General features: G+C 38.0%; 1 protein-coding gene and 1 long non-coding RNA gene across 4 annotated transcripts in view; one reads left to right on the top strand and one right to left on the bottom strand.

Moving 5' to 3' along the window:
* Nucleotides 1-5,308, top strand: part of LOC132394089 (kinesin-like protein KIF27) — a 56,305-nt gene extending 50,997 nt beyond the window's left edge. For all 3 annotated transcript variants that reach the window (XM_059969803.1, XM_059969805.1, XM_059969804.1), the window contains 2 exons: nucleotides 1,158-1,319; nucleotides 2,579-5,308. In XM_059969803.1, coding sequence (XP_059825786.1) covers nucleotides 1,158-1,319; nucleotides 2,579-3,018 — 602 coding nt within the window. In that variant the 3' untranslated portion in view covers nucleotides 3,019-5,308. The remainder of the gene's footprint in view (nucleotides 1-1,157; nucleotides 1,320-2,578) is intronic.
* Nucleotides 5,309-5,346: 38 nt separating this feature from the next.
* On the bottom strand, nucleotides 5,347-13,196 carry LOC132394088 (uncharacterized). The gene is made up of 4 exons (XR_009512170.1): nucleotides 12,969-13,196; nucleotides 12,111-12,281; nucleotides 10,507-10,956; nucleotides 5,347-10,022 (listed from the first exon to the last, which is right to left on the bottom strand). It is a non-coding gene; the product is annotated as an uncharacterized LOC132394088 (long non-coding RNA).
* Between the last annotated feature and the right edge of the window lie 798 nt (nucleotides 13,197-13,994).

Genomic DNA, 13,994 nt, shown 5'->3' with positions numbered 1-13,994 from the left:
GCAATAGATGACCCCAACAGACTCTCAAGTGAAGTGTTGCCTTACCTGGAAAGGCTGTTTGGGGCTTTGAATGGTGGTAAGAGAGAAGGTGTAGGGACCTCATATTAGATGGCCCCAATCTCTAATCTGAAATGGTCCAAGGTCTTGCATCTCATACTGACTTGAAGCTTGTTTCACCACTCTTAATGGAACAAACAATGTGAATCTTCAGACCCCTAAGTAAACAAAACTTATACCTGCATTTTTTTGGTACTGTTGTCCCTCTAATTTTTGTTTTTATAATTCCTGATTTACTGGTTGAATATTCAATATTTTAGATGACATCATCCCAGCAATAGTATAGCTTTTACAATTTGATAGAAGCTATGGTGTTCGCCTCCGCCGTCACACTAAAATTGCATTTTTCTTTAACTTTTCTCATACTTCCTTATCCCCTCTAAGCTTATTTTGTATAGAAGACCCATAACCTATTGGATGCTAGTTTTAGACACCAGAGGGGATTATTTTAACAAAGAGATTTCCAAGCATGATCTCTATAAACTAGCACCTGCTTTGAGATTTAACAAAGGAAACCTTACTCATTTTTAAGAACTTCTGAATGAGTGACTAATGCTGTCTGCAGACTACCCATCTGCTTCTGAATGAGTGACTAATGCTGTCCGCAGACTACTCCTGCTTTTGCAGTTACCAGAGGTGGCATCCAAAGGTGCAAGACACATCGGAGGTCATTGTGTGCTTTTCCAGATATTATATCCAGGGAAGACCTGGAAGCAACTTCTGTGTTTTTTTTTTAAAACAGTTAATGTCTAATCACTTTCTGAATTGGTTTTCTGATAAAATTCTGTCTCACAGCATTTTTATATAACCTGTGGTCTTAAAACAAATATGCCAAATGTTAATTATCTCAGCATGAAGCTTTGAAATTATCTCCCTGTTTCTCTCTGCTTCCCCCACACTTCTTATTTAGCACTTCGACCAATCTTTTGATAATTTGTTCTAAAACCTATTGTGACCCATTATTAAATTTGTTTGTGGTTCCACTGGACTGCTTTGAGACATTTTGCATTATAAGGGGGAATATAAAGAATTATTGTTGATGTCATGCATTCAAAAATTTTTGAAGATGGTATCAAAATAATTAGGATTTTTTTTTCCAGAGAAAAGTGGTGAAGGCTTTGCAGATGGTATTAAAGGATATGAATCAAAGATCCAAGAGCTGGAGAAGGACCTGTACTTTTATAAAAAAACAAGCAGAGAACTGAAAAAGAAATTGCGTGAATTGGCTGAATCACAGAATCAGAAAGTGGCAGCATCACGAAGTAATTAACTGAAGTGCTTTCTATTAGTATTTAAATTGTTTCCTTATAAGTTCTTTACTTTTCTTATGTTCACCAAGATACCTTTCCTTCATGTGTTTTCACCCATTTGAGTGAGTCACTGATTTATTATCCTTCCCTTTGATTGCTGTGCTGGAGATGAGTAAAAATCTTCAGTGAATGCTTATCTCTCCAATTTTCACCACCTTATTGTGGTGTTTAGATTTTGCTTGGGGTGATTCTGCATGGTAACTTAGCACAAATCAGAGGTTTATGACCATTTTATATTTTCACAGTGCCATATTGAAGTTCTTATAGGGTGTGGATTTTAAAAGAAAACTAAGCATCAATATTAAAATATTGACAATGATTTAAATTGGCCTAATTAGTCCACAAAGCATTTATCCACTCTGTACCCTAATTCCAGTTAGATACCCAGCTCTCACATCACTTTAAAGTTCAAAGTGAAATTATTATCAAAGTACATATATGTACCATATACAATCCTGAGATTAATTTTCTTGTGGGCATATTCAAAAAATTCATAATAGAATAAAAACTTTATTCAACCCTCCACAATCTAGTTGACCAATCCTTAAATATTGGTATGGTTGGTGATAATTATTGGTGTATAATAGATTCTACTGTTTCATAGAATTCTATGTAGACTTTTTTAAACAAAAAATTTCCTGCTAGCTTTGAATTACTTACATTTGATCATATATTTATGTCCTTTCATTATAAACCATTTATTTGCTAAATGCAATCTTCTTCTACCTGCTATCCAGTCTTATAATTTTAAACCATTCATTCAAATTAGATTTTCTCTGCTATATTCTAATCATGTTAGCATCACTTTTGTCTTTTTTTGAAATAATGTTACCAATAAGGTAAGGAAACACCTCATGTGATTGAATTTCAGTCAAGATAAAGAGGGAAAAATTGTGCTAAAACTCATAGGTGATGGTTTTTAAAAGTTAGCTAGATTTCCTAATTTTAATATTTTTCAATAGCTTTTATATTCATATTATTGAGAATCAAGATCCATAGCGCAGGACATTATCAAAATGAAAGAAAGGAGAGAAGACAGAAAAGGAATAATAAACAAAACATGCTATGAGTAGCTAGAACTTTATGGCCTTTTTAAATATCTTTCTTTGACATGGTTTATAAGAAGCAGAAAACCATCATCATTATTCTTTTGATTGATTATGGATAAAAATGTTACAAGACAAGTAATACATAAAATATTTTAATTGCAGGCAATGGTACTGGTGATGCTACATTAAATCCAATAGGTGATATTTGCACAAAGGATCAAAAGTGGGCCTTGAGACCATCTAAAAGTATTGATGAATATAATAGTACTCTTACAATATCTGGAGCAAACAGAAACCAAAACTTGTGGGAAGAAATTTCAGAAACCATTCAAGGCTCTACAAGAAAGACTTCTGAAGAAGAAGATTCCCTTGGTTTAGAAGTAATAGATGATGCTCAACAATCAAAATGCTCATCCAAATCTACTCAAATTTTTGAAAAGCCTTCACATATCATTACTCCTGTCAGATTATCTCGCAAGGAATTGAGGCAGATTACTACAACACAAGTGTCCATGAGGCGTTCAAGTTTCAGTAGCAGTGCAAACTCTGTCCCAATAGACTCTATTGAGATAACCAGAAAATCCCTGGACTTAAATACATAGCAAAGTATTTTCTAATTATATACCTTGCACTGTTTTTGTTTTGGTGTGGCTCAAACTAATAATTTGGTGAGCAACATATATCTTATTCCAATTTTCATATGATAGGAGTCAGAATTGAAATAGGATAACTAGCACAGTCAAAAATACTTTATGCAGTAAGGTTTCTGTGTTTTCAGCAAATAGAAGCTGAAAATTACTGTACGATAGTTATCTGCACATTCAACAAAGAGTGTACTGACAGAAGACTAATTGATGTTATGTGGAGCAAGACCACATGGTGGGAATAAAAGAATGACAATGCTCTATTTAATGGGCTAACTGAAAAATCCTATTCTGAAAAACTGAAACAAACTTAATAACTCTTAAAATCCAACTTTTCACCATTGTTGGAAAACAGAATCTGAACTTACTTGGGTTAAATTTAATCAGCTGTTCACAACCGGTAGCTGAATTAATGCACTTATTTGGATAGTGAACATCACTTTTCAGTCGGTTTCTTCTTTCAAGATGAGTTTTGAAATTAATACCACAGGCAACAAAATGACTTGTAATATCGTTTTCAACAAAATTTATGTAAGAATTAGAAAGTTTTATACTTAGTAATTGTATTATCCTAACTCAACTTGTAGTATGCTTCCAGGTGGTAAAATAATGTTCAGCTGCTGTGCTTGTGATTCAAGCCTCATTCCAGCAGTCCCCTCTATAAAGCAGCCACTAATGCTGTACTGCTTATTGTTGATCCAATAAGACGTTAAAATAAAGACTCATCTGTTTGTTCAGGTGGAGATAAAAGATCCCATGCCACTATTTATTGAAGGTTAGCAGTATTCTCCTGTTATGTTGGCCATTTTCCTTCTCTTCCTCTATAAACAGCACCAAAAATTATTTGACAGGCCATATATCTTGTTCTGGTGTAAATTGCTTTTGTATTTACTTGCTTGACTGATTACATTTCAAAATGAATTCATTGACTGTGAAGGCTTTAAATAATGTTAGCTGAAAGAGATCATATAACTGTATTTTCTTTATTTTCTTTCATTTGGTTCTCTCTCCATTTCTGGTGTAGCCAAAATAAAGTGAAAGGAACAATATATAACATATAACAATCACAGCACGGAAACAGGCCATCTTGGCCCTCCTAGTCCGTGCCGAACCCTTAATCTCACCTAGTCCCACCTACCCGCACTCAGCCCATAACCCTCCACTCCTTTCCTGTCCATATACCTATCCAATTTTACCTTAAATGACACAACTGAACTGGCCTCTACTACTTCTACAGGAAGCTCATTCCACACAGCTATCACTCTTTGAGTAAAGAAATACCCCCTCGTGTTTCCCTTAAACTTCTGCCCCCTAACTCTCAAATCATGTCCTCTAGTTTGAATCTCCCCTACTCTCAATGGAAACAGCCTGTTCACGTCAACTCTATCTATCCCTCTCAAAATTTTAAATACCTCGATCAAATCCCCCCTCAACCTTCTACGCTCCAATGAATAGAGACCTAACTTGTTCAACCTTTCTCTGTAACTTAATTGCTGAAACCCAGGTACCATCCTAGTAAATCGTCTCTGCACTCTCTCTAATTTATTGATATCTTTCCTATAATTCAGTGACCAGAACTGCACACAATATTCCAAATTTGGCCTTACCAAAGCCTTGTACAACTTATGTTGGGATTAGTAAATACTTTCATGTATGTATGAATTCACGCCAAACAAGTGAAATTATATTATGCTCTCTACTAGCGTGTTAGGGACCTTCATGGAATAAGCTTTGGTAAATAATTTCAGCTTCACTTAGCCAAAATCTTAAGCATTTTGGTCTTAAATTGCTGTTTACTTAGAAAACCTGTAGCAGCAGAAAATGCTGATATGAGTTTAGGATTGAAGCAGATTGTTGAAGCAACCTGCATTTGTGGTACAGTACCATATCTGACCCTGGGAATGCTTGAAAGTGTCATTGGAAAACATTCTATTTAATGCTAATTTTTTTTGTAAATTGTGGAACTTTCATTTTGCTAACAAATAAAGTTTCTTAGGTCAGCAAGTGTCCACAACCAATTAGGAGTGGTGTTATTTCCCAGGTGTACAGTGAATATAATATTCATTATGTTTCAAATGGAGCACACATTTAGACTTTATTGTGTCACAGTCAGTTATTCAGTATTCTGAATATTTTGTTCACTTTTGTATTTTAACAAGTGTCTTAGTGTATCATTTTAATAGTTGGTTAAATATTTTTGATTGTGCCTGTTAATTTTATTTTAATAAAGCTTTTTGTATTTCTATAGAAATAATTGTAATGCAGGACTTTTTTTCTGAATTGACTCAAAATTTTAAGGAAATATAGTGCCAGGAACCTTAAAATATTAATAATTATTTATGGCTAGATATAACATCTGACTTTTTTTATTTTGTCTGACTATGACAATTTAGAAATGAAAAGGTAGTTCTTCATAAAAAATTATTATGTAAGAGTACTCATAATGCAATTGTGCCAAACTAGCTTTATTGCAAAATTTTTCTCTTTACCTCCTTAGGTATGTTGGTTGTTAATAATTCCAGTAAACTAAGATGAATCTGCTATTTTTATTCCCTTAATCTTACACTAAATGCTGAATAATTTTAGGACTGCTGAAAATCTAGCTCTCTGTCTAAAAGAAATTGTACTATAATTATACAAAGGTAAACAGAATATAAAGTTTATCTTAACATCGCAAGCAGAAGGCATGGGTTTCCTCAGGTGAAGCAATTCACTCCCACATTCCAAAGATGTACGAGTTTACACGTTAATTGGTCACATGGGTGGCGCAGGCTCGTTGGGCCAAGTGGCCTGTTACCATGCCGTAATTAAGAAAACATAAACTTTACCAGCCCCATTTTCTCCAATTTCATTGTTGATAATCCCCCAGCAATCTTTCTTTTCATCATCAAATTCTAAAATCAACTTAATCATAGCATCTACCACAAATATTCCTTCATTTACAAGGTCTCATGTTACAATCTCATTTTTTTGCAATCCCATCATATTTCCTACTTTATTTTAACCACAAAACACACCTCTTCCTTTCATTATCTCCTCTACTCAATTTCCCTTTCTGGTTTGACCCCAGCCATTAATATCAACAATTTATTCCCCAGGCACAGTCCTTTCGCCAATTCCAACTTTGAGGAAACCTACCCCAAATCCGTCCATCTTCTCCAGTTTCCCTTTCTTGTCTTTAGTCCCAATACTTACATATTCTGTTTTAAACCCTCTTCAATTTGTCTTCTATTTAATCACAAGATTAAAGCAGCCATATCCAAAGTAACAAATTACACCCTTGGGTGAATTATCCCTTTCTTGTTAGTTTAACAATGTCTTCCATGTGTCCAATTTCATTTGTAACACCATCTTTATTCAACATTAAAGGAGGTTGTATCTCTTTCTCATCTAAGGCAATTCATTGTCTTATTGGGGGCTAATAAAATGTATTAATATTGAGCAATATTGTATGTTTTGCCTCTGCACTGTGGCTGACCTTATACTGTAAAAGAAGTTAATCTGTCACAGCTTTGTTTATAAATAACCATGGAAATTATTTGCTTGGGACTTCCTGAGTAAATCAACTTGGGTTTTATAACTGACTTTGCAAGGCCTGCTTGCAGCCCTGATACAAACACAATCCTGTTGGGGCCCTGAACAAGAAACAGGCAGAAATACAGCCAAGATTGCGATCCTGTAAAGAGAAGAGCAGCCAGAGTTATTCTGAATCCAAATAGAAACCACAACTTTCAGTGTCATTAATTGAACAATATGCTTCATGGGAGCATTTAAAAGAAAACAAAATAACCCACATAAGGAGATACTTGAGCATATGGTGGATAAACTTGGGCAAATATATATGTCTTAAAATTATCAAAAAGAATAGAGAGGGAGAAAGCTTTATGGGGAGAATCATACAGATTTGGCAATTGAAGATTCTGTATTGTTTGAGTGGGTAAAGTTTCTAGATACTTATCCAATTTTAGAGGTTGGACATGTGCAATTATTTTGTTTGTAGTTGTGAGAGTGATTACAGAAATAGGAAGGGAGATCAGGGAGTGATTGGAAGATTGTGAATTTCAAAATAGTGATGCTGCTCAATGTGGAATCAATGTATGTCAGCAAACAGAGATATGACTTGGTTATTGAGGATTTGTTTGGGTTAGAACACAGGTAAAGTTTGAATACCCTCAAATCTATATTGACTGAAATGCTAGAGACAAGCTATGAGTTCAATGTAGAGGTAAATAATGTACAAGTGAGGGTTTCAGCAGTCAATGAACTGAACAGCAATGGTGTTAGTGTGGTTGAAATAGGTCATCTTCATGATGGCACAAATATGAGATCTGAAATAATTAACTTTTACATACTATGTGGATAGTTTGGAATTCATTGCTAGGTAACAGAGTTAGTAACAGATCTCCACCCTATAGATTAGCACTTTCCAATATTTAGTTGAATGAAATTTCTGTTCATTGTCTTTTGTAAATCAAAAATCTAAAAATTTAAAACAATGAAATCGAGAAATTAGGCAAAACTGATGTACATGTGGAATCTGATTCCTGCTTCATGGGTAATGTTGGCTCAGACCTAAGACATCTCTGGGGTCATCAAAAGCAGCAAGATAAACTGTTGATAATGATTCTCTTGCTTTAATTAAATAGGTGAAAACTAAATGAGATTTGTGCAGTCCTAACCAACTGGATGGCAATCACAGCTAATCTCCCAGACTATGACATCTAACAAATAGGAGGGATGACTCTCCTTATAAATTATGGTGTTGATGTTTTCTATCAGATACGTTTCAGTTTGGCAGTAGTCAAAACCTGATGTGATGGGCTTTGATAAGAAATTTGGGAAGATAATAATTGAGGGAGATAAACACACAAAGTGAATTGGCAGACAATGACGGGTGAAAAATATGATAGTAATTTGCAGGGATGAAAGGATCTGTATTTTTGTGAAGGTTGTTGAAAATACGAACAGGAGTCAATACCCAAGGAGAATCAAATCAAATCAGGTAACAAATTACAAAATACAGGTCATTAGGAAGATGTCTTTTTCTTCCTTCTTTGTTTCCAGAGCATCATCCATCAGGGACTATTGTTAATTGTTCTTCAGTGAGTGAAGAGTCAAATTCCAATGCAGTAACTAAAAGGAATCTCCTTGCTGTCTGCCACAAAGATCCTTCCCAATCATAGCCTCTTAAATACCATAGGATTGTCCCCTGAGTCACTGTGGATATTCCATCCATTACACGTTACAGTAGATGTGATGTTCACCATGTAGCCAAGAAGGATGTGTTGATTTGAGGAAGAAGAGTCCAACGTGTTTTTCATCATAAACACTCACAAGGGCTTTATCACTTTAATAAGCTTATTTTTGGAGTAGCATCTGCACCTGCACTCAGGCAGAAAGCTATGGATAAGGTGCTGTAAGGCTGCCCAGGAACTCAGTGTAACCTGGAAGACATAATTGTTACTGGTGAGGATGATGAGGAACATCTCCAAAACCTCACAACAGTGTTAAACAGATTAAAAGATTACGGGCTTAGACAACCACAAGAAGTTTGGTTTCTTTAAGCATCTCTTGCTTTAGGAGCTACTTGAAAACTGTGGTAGAAATGGTTAAAACTAATGTCTGATGGGATGCTTGACTGTTCTAGAACAGCTGGGCTTAAGACTGCTGATGCGAGTCAAGAATAACCCCGGATGATAAACACAATACCAGGAACATCAATAATTAAGATATTAGGCCCCTGGAACCAGGAGAAAGGATATGTCTAGGGATAAATTATGAGCCTTGATAACAGGGAACAAAGAGAACTCACGCTGAGAGAATAATTGACATGTCTTTTAAGCAATTGATATTGTACTGCCCGTGGGATGCCAAACAAAGTTATGTGAAGTTGTTTGTTTTGCTGCATAAATATGAATTCTGTATAACCTAGAATTCAGAGTTCTGGTGGCAGTGGAGACTGCTGAAGACTTTCCACTCCATGATACCAGGTTAATAAACTCTTAAAACAAAACTCGAAGACGCTCTGGTGTTCTTAGTTTTTCCATAACAAAAGCAAACCAAAACCACCGAGAGACTAAACCAAGGTAATCGATACTGTATGATATGCTGCCAAATTGCCAAAGGTACGTTAGATCCTTTTTTACAAAACCAGCAAAGATGAACAATCTTGTATCAATAAAAAAATGAATGAAACTAAATTAGTGATATAGCAATCTTAGCAATGTATTTAAGCATTCTAATTAGTGTTATAAGTGATTCTAAACATAATTAGCAGTCGAACTAAATTAGCATTCCAATAAGTGAAGTTAGTATATTTAAGCAATATCAGAATTTGTGTTCTATACCTACTTAAGCACTCTAATAATGTTCCAATTAACTGTCAACAAAAAATCATTCCGTCTCACTCCCCCTCAACTAGACTAACTAAACAACTAACGGTGAATATGTAACTATACTAATTAGCTTCTATCTCGCCCCAACTCATATGACAGATGACGATAATGTACGAGCCACAAAATATAATACAGAAAGAAAATGGATACATGGTTACCATGGACAGAAATAGATACATGACTTCTGCACTTACTGTGGTCACACCATTAATGCACAAGGATTACAGAAGAGTGCTGAGAGAATTCAAACAATGGTGGATGCCACAAGGCCAAAGAATGTGTCACAATTGTGGTTCTTTTTAGGATTTGTCAATTACTATAACAAGTTCCTGCCAAATCTGACTACTGTGCTCTACCCTTGGAACTCATTGCCGCAGATTGGGAAAAAATAACAATGGACAAAGCAGTGTGAGGTGGCTTTCCAAAGGAAATGGTGATGTTAGATGATCCACATGGTCCAGAGAAGCTTGCTTGTGTTGCCTAGCCTTGTGGTGTAGGTGCAGACAAGTCACATTATGAGTGATGCAAGTGAACGCCCCATAGACTTTGCATCATATTCGTTGAGCACTGCAGAGAAAAATAATGCACAGATTAACAAAGAGGCCTTGAGTCTGGTTTGGAGTGTAAAACATTTCAACCAGTACTTGTATGGGAGAGAGTTTAACCTCGTTATAGATGATCAACTACTAGAGTCCATTTTCAATCATCATAAGGGTGTTCCACTAACAGCAGCATCACCAACATAGAGATGGGCTCTGTGTCTTGGAGAACACAATTACAAGATCGAATTCAAGAGGAAAACTTATCATGGAAATGCTGATAAATTGACTCATTTACCCATGGAAAAGGAAATACCTGAAAAATTTACAGAAACGGACACTCCTCCTGACGTATTTTCCATAATGCAAATCCCTATTACAGTGGAGATGATTGAAAGGAAAATAAGAAAAGACCCCACACTGTCCAAAATCAACGTGGCAACCCAACATTGCTGGAATGTGCAACAGAAGTTCCAATTCCTTCATTTTTACTAGTGCCAGGATGAACTTACCCTTGACAGAGTGCCCTTATTTTGGGATTTTGTTATACCATCAAGATGATAGCCGAAGTGTTGGAGGAGCTACATGCCAGTCATATAGGCATGGTCAAAATGAAAGCATTGGCTCAAAGCTTTGTCTGGTGGCCCGGGATAAATCAGTAGATCGAGAAGCTTGCCACTGTTTGGGATGCCAACATGTCCAGATGACAGGAGAGGCATCTCTCCACCCTTGGGAATTGCCTGCATTGCCCTCAGGTGAGGATTCATGTGGATTTTGCCAGACCATTCATGGGCACAAGTTTCTTGGTATTTGCCGATGCAGCTGCAAAGTGGTCAGAAGTCTTCCCAACAGCCTCGCACACTGTTGACGTGTTGAGAAGCCTCTTCTCAAGGACTGGTGTTCCAGAACACTTAGGCAGTGACAATGGACCACAGTTTGTTGTGCAGCAGCTTCAGTCATTCCTGAAAATGAAAGGAATAAGACATATTACATTTGAACCATATCAAATGTACCATATAGGTAGCTTGGTGGAAAGGTTTGTCCAGAGTCTCTTTAGACTCTACAAGCAATGTCAACAGAACATACTACTCTAAAACTGAACCCAAAGCCCACCTATTCCTTGCATATCATAATGCAGCACATTCCACAAACAACAACTCACCAGCCGTGTGGTTCATGGGTCATCCCTTGCACTCAAGCTCGGATGCCCTCAAACCCGAGCTCAGAAGGAGTATACAGGACAAACAGCTGAGACAAATTGAGGGCACCTCAAACAATGAGGCTGATCTTTCACTCCTAGACAAGCGTTTCTGTAGAAGGACTACAGAGATTATCAAAATTGGGAGGTTGAGGCAGAACTGGACCAATCTCCTACACAGTGGAGATTGTATCTGATGTCATCTGGAGATAACACATAGATCATTTGAGAACAGAGTCAGTTGTTAGAGAAGGTGTCCAGAGCTGTCAGAACCACTTCCTGCAGTCCCAGAGTCAACTCCTACAACCACCATGGAAGAGGCCCCAGAACCTGAGGTTGTTTCGCAGCCTCAAGTCTCACCCGCCAAGCAGAGTGACCCCCCCCCAACCCCTTGTCAGTAACGACTTTATCCCACAAGAGTAAGAAGTCCTCCACAGTGATCAAAACAAAGGAAAAGAGAAACTAAGTAGACAGTTATCCCAACTCCTGATTTTTCTTTCAATTAACTTCTGGAGTTACAAAACACAAGAATGGGTGGAACCAGGTAAGGGGGAGAGTAGATGTGATAGGCTTGTGGATCTAGGAGGGGGAGGGACAGAGACAGAGGTAGAATCACTTACAGGGAGGAAGCAGAAGCACGTGAGGGAATAGAGGCAGAGGCCGGTAAGCAGATAAGGGAAGGATGACGGGCAGATGGACTTGGAAGGGGGAGGAGATGGGATAGCAGGGGTGAACCAAAGGAGAAAAAAGCAGGTGGGTAATAGGCAGATGGAGAGGATAATGAGTCTAGGTGATGGGGGGAGGGGAAATGTGATGAGAAAGGTGAATAAAGGGAGAGAGAGCATTGTTGGACTTGATATGGGAAAGTAACACAAGGAGCACAGGTTAACCAAAACTGGAAACTGCTGTCTTCATTACCCGGGGTTTAGGTTGATGGATTGTCTCCGTGAATTTGCAAGTTCTCTTGTGATCATGTAGTTTTCCTCTGGATGCTCCTGATTCCTCCACTTCCCAAACCATGAAAGATGGTTAACTAGGCACTGCAAAGTTTCCCTAGTGTATAGGCGGGTGACAGAACCTGCAGGGGTACTTAGTTGTGGATTTGGAGAGAATGAAATAAGTTAGGGTCAGATACCTGTGAAAGGAAAGATGTTATTAATGTGGAAAGAATGCAGAAAAAATTTGAAACGATGTTGCCAGGACTTGAGGGAAGGAGTCATGGAGAGATTGTACAGGCTGGGACTTTACTCCTTAGAGCACAGGAGACTCAGAGGTAATTCTATAGAACTGTATAAGATCAAGAGGGACACAGATAGTGTGAATGCACTCAAGTCTTTTTTCCCCCAAAGTGGGGAATCAGGAACCAGAGGACACAGGGAGGCAACTTATTTTACACAAAGGGTGGTACGTATGTGAAATGAGCTGCCAGAGGAAATGGTTGAGCTAGGAACAAGAACAACTTTTAAAAGATAAGTGCATTGATCAGAAAGGTTTATACGGTTATGGGGCAAATGCTGGCAGATAGGACTAGCTGGGATGGACACCATTGTCAACTGACTATTTGGGCTGGGGGGTCTACTTTGTACTGTATGACTCTGTTAGTATAAAAGTACCGTACATGCATGATAGCATGGACTCAGTGGGCTGAAGGGTCTGTTCCCATGTTGCATCGCTCTCTGACTTAATTAAGAAGAATATGCATGGCTGTATGATGTGAGACATTTCACAGTGGCAGTATAGGAGGCTGTATGATCATAAAAGTTTTTCTTAACTTACCTGTCACAAGTAATACAGCTTTAGCTTTGCCTCAAGATTCATTTCTTCCTTCCAGAAGCCTTCAATTCTCTGCAACAACCTCTTTGGTACAGTGCAATTTTCTCAAGCACCGTCCATGGATAATGTGAATATTGCAGTATCAAGTCCCCAGGTGGGGAGGTCCATCAGTCTTCTGCAATTCCAATGCCTCATTGCCTCCAACCACAAAGCAAGGTTCCAGTAACCAGAGGCAACACGGGTGAATCTGCAGATGCTGGAAATAAACAAAACACAAAATGATGGCAGAACTCAGCAGGCCAGACAGCATCTACGGGAGGAGGTAGTGACGACATTTCGGACCGAAACCCTTCATCAGGTGTGAAGTAACATGGGATGGTCGAGGGGGGGGATAAGAAGTGGGGGGAGGGACAAAGTAGAGAGCTAGGAAGTGATAGGGTAGAGGGAAATGGGCTGGGGGGGGAATGTGGAGAATTATGGGAAATAAAAGAGAAAGAAAGGTAGGGCTGGGGGGAGAAAAAAGAGAGAGAAGGAGAACCAGACTAAAATAATAGATAGGTGGCCACACACTTCAATTCCACAGACCATTCCCACTCCGACTTGTCTGTTTATGGCCTCCTCTACTGTCAAGATGGGGCCACACGCAGGTTGATGGAGCAATACCTTATCTCCCGCCTAGGTAGCCTCCTACCTGCTGGTATGGTCATTCAACTCACAGACCTCCGTTGATAACCCTGCCCCCCCCCTCACTATCTATTATTTTAGTCTGGTTCTCTTTCTCTCTCTTTTTTTCCCCCTCACTATAATCTCCCCCCAGCTCTACCTTTCTTTCTCTTTTATTTCCCATAATTCTCCACCTTTTTGTGTGTTTTGTGTGTTTTTTAATTTCCAGTAACCAGACACCATTTATACTGGTGAGCCCGAGATAGTCTCTAAAAGTACAGGGACATGATTGGACTATATATTTCTAAGTTTATCTTAGGTGAAACCTTCTGCTTCCAAACAAAAGTTGTTGATGGACTTTTAAAG

Source organism: Hypanus sabinus, chromosome 5, assembly GCF_030144855.1.
Source record: "Hypanus sabinus isolate sHypSab1 chromosome 5, sHypSab1.hap1, whole genome shotgun sequence".
In the NCBI taxonomy this organism is placed as follows: domain Eukaryota; kingdom Metazoa; phylum Chordata; class Chondrichthyes; order Myliobatiformes; family Dasyatidae; genus Hypanus; species Hypanus sabinus.
Note: the sequence above shows the minus strand (reverse complement) of the source record. Positions and strands in the feature narration are given on the sequence as shown.